This window comes from Pollicipes pollicipes, unplaced genomic scaffold (assembly GCF_011947565.3).
Source record: "Pollicipes pollicipes isolate AB1234 unplaced genomic scaffold, Ppol_2.1 Scaffold_1600;HRSCAF=1878_pilon_pilon_pilon, whole genome shotgun sequence".
NCBI lineage: Eukaryota > Metazoa > Arthropoda > Thecostraca > Pollicipedomorpha > Pollicipedidae > Pollicipes > Pollicipes pollicipes.
Genome location: NW_023595962.1, coordinates 26,476,219 through 26,480,985, shown reverse-complemented (window position 1 = coordinate 26,480,985; position 4,767 = coordinate 26,476,219). Strand labels below are relative to the sequence as shown.

The 4,767-nt window shown below is 59.7% G+C and overlaps 1 protein-coding gene across 1 annotated transcript in view; it reads right to left on the bottom strand.

Annotated features, from left to right (window-relative positions):
- Positions 1 to 2,795: 2,795 nt before the first annotated feature.
- The window catches only part of LOC119091885 (sodium-dependent phosphate transport protein 2B), a gene marked incomplete in the record, with an annotated part of 32,905 nt that continues 30,933 nt past the window's right edge, over positions 2,796 to 4,767 (bottom strand). The window contains 1 exon segment of the mRNA XM_037214799.1: positions 2,796 to 4,292. Within this exon segment, the coding sequence (XP_037070694.1) occupies positions 3,513 to 4,292 (780 nt within the window).

The window sequence follows — 4,767 nt, the reverse complement described above, 5'->3', positions numbered from 1 at the left end:
TGAAGAATCCCGCGAGAAGAGCCCTATCGGCATAAACAGCGCCTGGCATCGCTTTTATGGTGCGTTAAGACGTGGCTATTTCGACAGGTTATGGTGTTCACAAGTGCCGGCGAGCCGAAGGCCGGCCACGCGGAGCGCGGGCGTCCACTGCGCCGCGATCGCCGCGCAGTGACCTCAGACACGACGGAAGCCCTACCCCCGCTCACCCTGCCACCGATCGGCGGCTCGGGCAAGCAGACGCCGGTCAGCCGCATGTCCAGGCAGGAGACGCAGCGCCTGCTCTCAGAGGCCATGGTCACGCTGCGTAACATGGACAAGGTGGACGCCAAGCCACCGTGACGTCATTGCGGGCACGAATGACGTCATCGTTCCCGAAAGCCGCCGCCGGCGTCAGATGACGTGACGATTCGAGTGAGGTGGCTCCGAGGACAGACGGCATGAAGCTGTGATGCAGAGGGAAAACAAGAGCCGGAGTTACATGCGCTTCTGCGTTTGGATGTGATTACCCTGCTTCGAGACTGAGTGAGAAATTACTTCATTTCGAGGTGTCGACACCCGGGGCGCGGGCCTAGAAACATGGCCCTCCATTTCTCCGTCCCAAAAGCCTTCGTGGAAAGACTGTGCGCGTGTGCGTGCATGTGTGTGTGTGTGGTAGGACCGAGAGCGTCCCTTCTTAGTCAGCTTGGCGGCAGCCCCTCCGCTCCAGCCCAGAACATGCCGAGCTCGCATGGAACTGCTGAATCCAGTCAAATCGTGCTTCTCGTGTAAGCCCCGCCTGAGGTCAAAGGCAGGGAATGGTGAGATCAAACCAGTTCAAACCATGTCAGACCAGAACCGCCAGAACCGAGCCAGATCCAGCTAGCGCACGCTGATCCCGAGGCTGTGGAATGACCTAGTCCTCGTGAATTCATGAAGCTCCGCACGGCTACGGCTACGTAAGAAGAAAATCAGGGGGTCTGTGGTACGGCAAACTGGCTGCTTGACTGGTGAGCAAGCTACCGTGTTATCTTTAGGTGGACGAAGCGGAGGAAGCTACCATATGAAAAACGGAGCGGTTGGCGGCTTGATTTGTGGGGTCGTCGAAATGTGTCTGTAATTATAGGAACGTCGTGATGCTTTTGTCAGTGATCCGGTCTTGATCTCTGTCTTGAGATGTTCGTAGTATGATACAATGGGAGGAAGCTGACATTCATACTTTCTTTACGCAATGAGTTAGCAAGCATGTCGCTACTGGCACATTTTCCATGTTCTAATGACGCTGTTTACTACTAATGTGTGGTGGAAAAGTTTGATATTTCGGCGATTTCGGCGGTAGTTTCTCCGAAGTTAATGACCACAGGCAATGCTTAACTAGCTGATTACACACGTCATAAAAATGCTAGAACGTGGCAGCGATGCAGACGAACGGTGCTGCTCATGTCCGGCGTCTGTTTTGTTATTGTCCGGCGTCTATCAGCTGGGCCACTATCGGCGTCTATCAGCTGGGCCTGTTCCTGTGAGCCGACGCCACTGTTGGCTGGTTTCAGCCACCTGGTGGCAGCTGCACTGAGCAGTGCAGCTGCCACCAGTGCTGTCAGCGCCGACAGACCACGCTTCAGGCGGCTGGTGGGCGGGAGAAGCCTTTGGTGCCGGGGACGCAGCTGTGATAAATGTAGACAGCTGCCGCAGGGACCAGCAGTGCAGCTGCCACCAGTGCTGTCAGCGCCGACAGACCACGCTGCAGGTGGCCGGTGGGCGGGGGTGGCCTCTGATGCCGGGGACGCAGCTGTGATACATGTAGACAGCTGCCGCAGGGAGCGAGCAGTGGGACCGACATGCCTCGTGTCATGGCGGACCTCTGCCCACCACGCTGTCCTGCTGCTATAGCCATGGGCTGTGATCACCCTTCTGCGTGTTCCTACGCCTCTTGACCTGTTGCGTGTTTCTTCCGTTCGACACTGCATGCTCGCACATGCGGGGCAGAAAAGGCTGCGATGCATGCAGTGTGCTCTGTTATACCAGGAGCGCGTCTCGCACAAATATATGAGTTTGTGTGCAGCTGTTTATAAACCCGAAACTGCGATGGTGGAACGACGAGCATGCATGGCGGAATTTCGCCAATGGTAGACCTCCTTAGACCAGCACATCAACGGCCTGGATGCTAACATGACCTCATGAAAGCATAAGGACGATATAACTGTCTTTTAGGTTTAATCCTTTTTTAGAATGCATCTACATTCTGGGACCAGAGCCAACCTGCGCTTTTTGCGTGAGCCCTGATCCCCTCCATCCGAATGCGAAACTTCAAACGAACGGCGGCATTGGGTGACGGAATTCTAACAACGGACCGTGTCGCGATGCTCGGCACGGTCCGTTCTGACCTTCTGACATCAGCTGACTCTGGCACGGCCGCTGCCACCGACCGCAGGCCATACCAGTCAGGAGCAGATGAAGAGCGCCTTGAAACGGCTCGAGCCCACCCCGCCACCGGTGGGTGGATCAGAAGGCAGGCGCTTAAATCAGCGAAACTATTAAGGCGAGCGACTTCTGCTGGTCATTGCCATCATGAACCGATTCAGCTCGTGCCTTCACCACTCGTCCGAGAGGCGATCGCGCGCTCGACGGCCGCGCTCTGCTCGCCCCCTCCCCCCCGTCCGCCCGCCAGATGCGCTGCCGCTCCCGCAGCTGAGCCCTGACCGCCTCCGGCGCGACACTCCTCCTCCCAGCCTCGGTCTCTCAAACAACACGACTCCTCCCAGCCTCGGTCTCTCAAACGACACTCCTCCTCCCAGCCTCGGTCTCTCAAACGTCACGACTCTCCCGTCCGACCGCTGTATTGAAACTCGGCGCTGGGCCCAGCGGCCTGGAGGCCCAGCCACGGCTGGCCCGAGGGACGGGCCGCTGGGCTGGGTCAAGGACCGCTGGACCAGCGCACGTGACGGGACGCGCGTGGATACGAGGGCTGTGTGAACGCCACAACCGTGCACGGCTCTTAAATTACTCAGTGACATTGTATAAATAGCACACAGGTAGTTTTAATATAAATACTATTCTACAATAAATACACGTACACCTACTCGGAGCGAACAAAGAAGCCATCTAAACACGGCAGTCAGATCTGTTGTTCAGTCAGATCTGCAGCCAGATCTGACTGTCCCACAGGCTGTACGAGGTGAGCTACGACGGGAGCATGTCGAGCGATTTGTTGGCACGGTCGCAATCACTTAGATCCCGTTACGAAGGAGCAGTAGTGTGTGCGTGTGAGGGTGCGGACCCGTTTGTTGTACCCAGTGACACCGGCGGACCATCGCCGGGCGCTGCCTGCATCCTCACACCGCCTGCATTGTGACGCGAACAATGGCGCACGCGGCAGCGAACCCAGCAGCACGCAACCTCTGATCCCGGACCTACCAATAAAAGGTGGGAGAAGTACGCGAAACCACCCTCTCGTTGAACCCCTAGGAACAAGCTGCTGGGTGCGCCCCTGCTATCACTTGCCCCTTGGCGGTGACCCGCCTGACTTCCCGATGTCCTCATACCCGCGCTACGTCCGCCTCCAGCGCCGGATTGTCGACGCCGCCACGGAACGCCGCCATCGCTTCGCGCTTCTCCCGTGTCACAGAGTCGTCATCGGTTGCCGTGGCAGCGGATCCACAGCAGCAGCGTGATGTCACGGCGCCGACGAACCTATCATAGGGCTCGAGGCTGCGCAGCGGCGCCGGCAAGAACGCCCAGGTGCGGAGCGGTGTCGGCAAGAAGCCCGGGGCACGCCGCTGCAACATGGTTACCGTGGCAACGAACAGCGCGGTTGCCATGGCAACGCCACAGACAGCATATAGTGACCGCGGTCCGGCCATGGACAGTCCGAACACCATAGCCGGCAGCACCATGAACATGCCGATCAAGTAGCCTACGGCGAACCAGCGGTAGCGGGCGGTGATGTTGCCCAAGCCGCGCGCCAGCGGCACGGGCCAGCGCAGCGCCGGCAGCGAGTAGAAGACAAAGATGCCGGTCATGTTGAAGACGAGGTGGACGAGGGCGATCTGAATGCTGGGCCGCAGCGTCCTGCCGGAGGCGGCGAGCGCGGCCAGCAGCGCCGTGGTGGTGGTGCCGATGTTGGAGCCCAGGGTGAGCGGGTACATGCGATCCAGCGATATGACGCCGCAGCCGACCAGCGGCGTCAGCGCCGACGTGAAGACGGAGGATGACTGCACCAGGATGGTCATGCCGCAGCCGACCAGCATGGCCAGGTAGCCGGTCAGCCAGGAGAAGTGCGGCAGGTCGGCGTTCAGCGTCGTCCGGATCACGGACGCAATGCTGCCTGCCGACGGCAGGGGCGGCGTCAGGCCGGGCAGGGGCGGCTCAGACCGGGCAGGGGCGGCGTCAGGCCAGGCAGGGGCGGCGTCAGGCCGGGCAGGGGTAGGGCAGGCCGGGTACGGGCGGCATCAGGCCAGACAAGGGGGCGTCAGGCCCAGTAGTGGCGGCATCAGACCGGGCAAGGGCGGCATCAGACCGGGCAAGGGCGGAATCAGGCCGGGCAGGGGCGGTGTCAGAAGACATGGCAGCTTATAAAAATGATTGGGAGGCGGGGCGGAGGAGGGATGAAGAGCACCGTTTTACTCCTTGGGGCCAGCCTTTCCAGTCATCTCCGCAGACGTAGCATGAAAGCAGAAATCATGGGGCATGGTGGGGGGGGGGGGGGGGGGAGGGGAAGCACTAATGGCGACATAACTCAGCATTACATGGTCAGCGTGAAGCACGGCACAACTGATGCCAGGAAACTCAGTG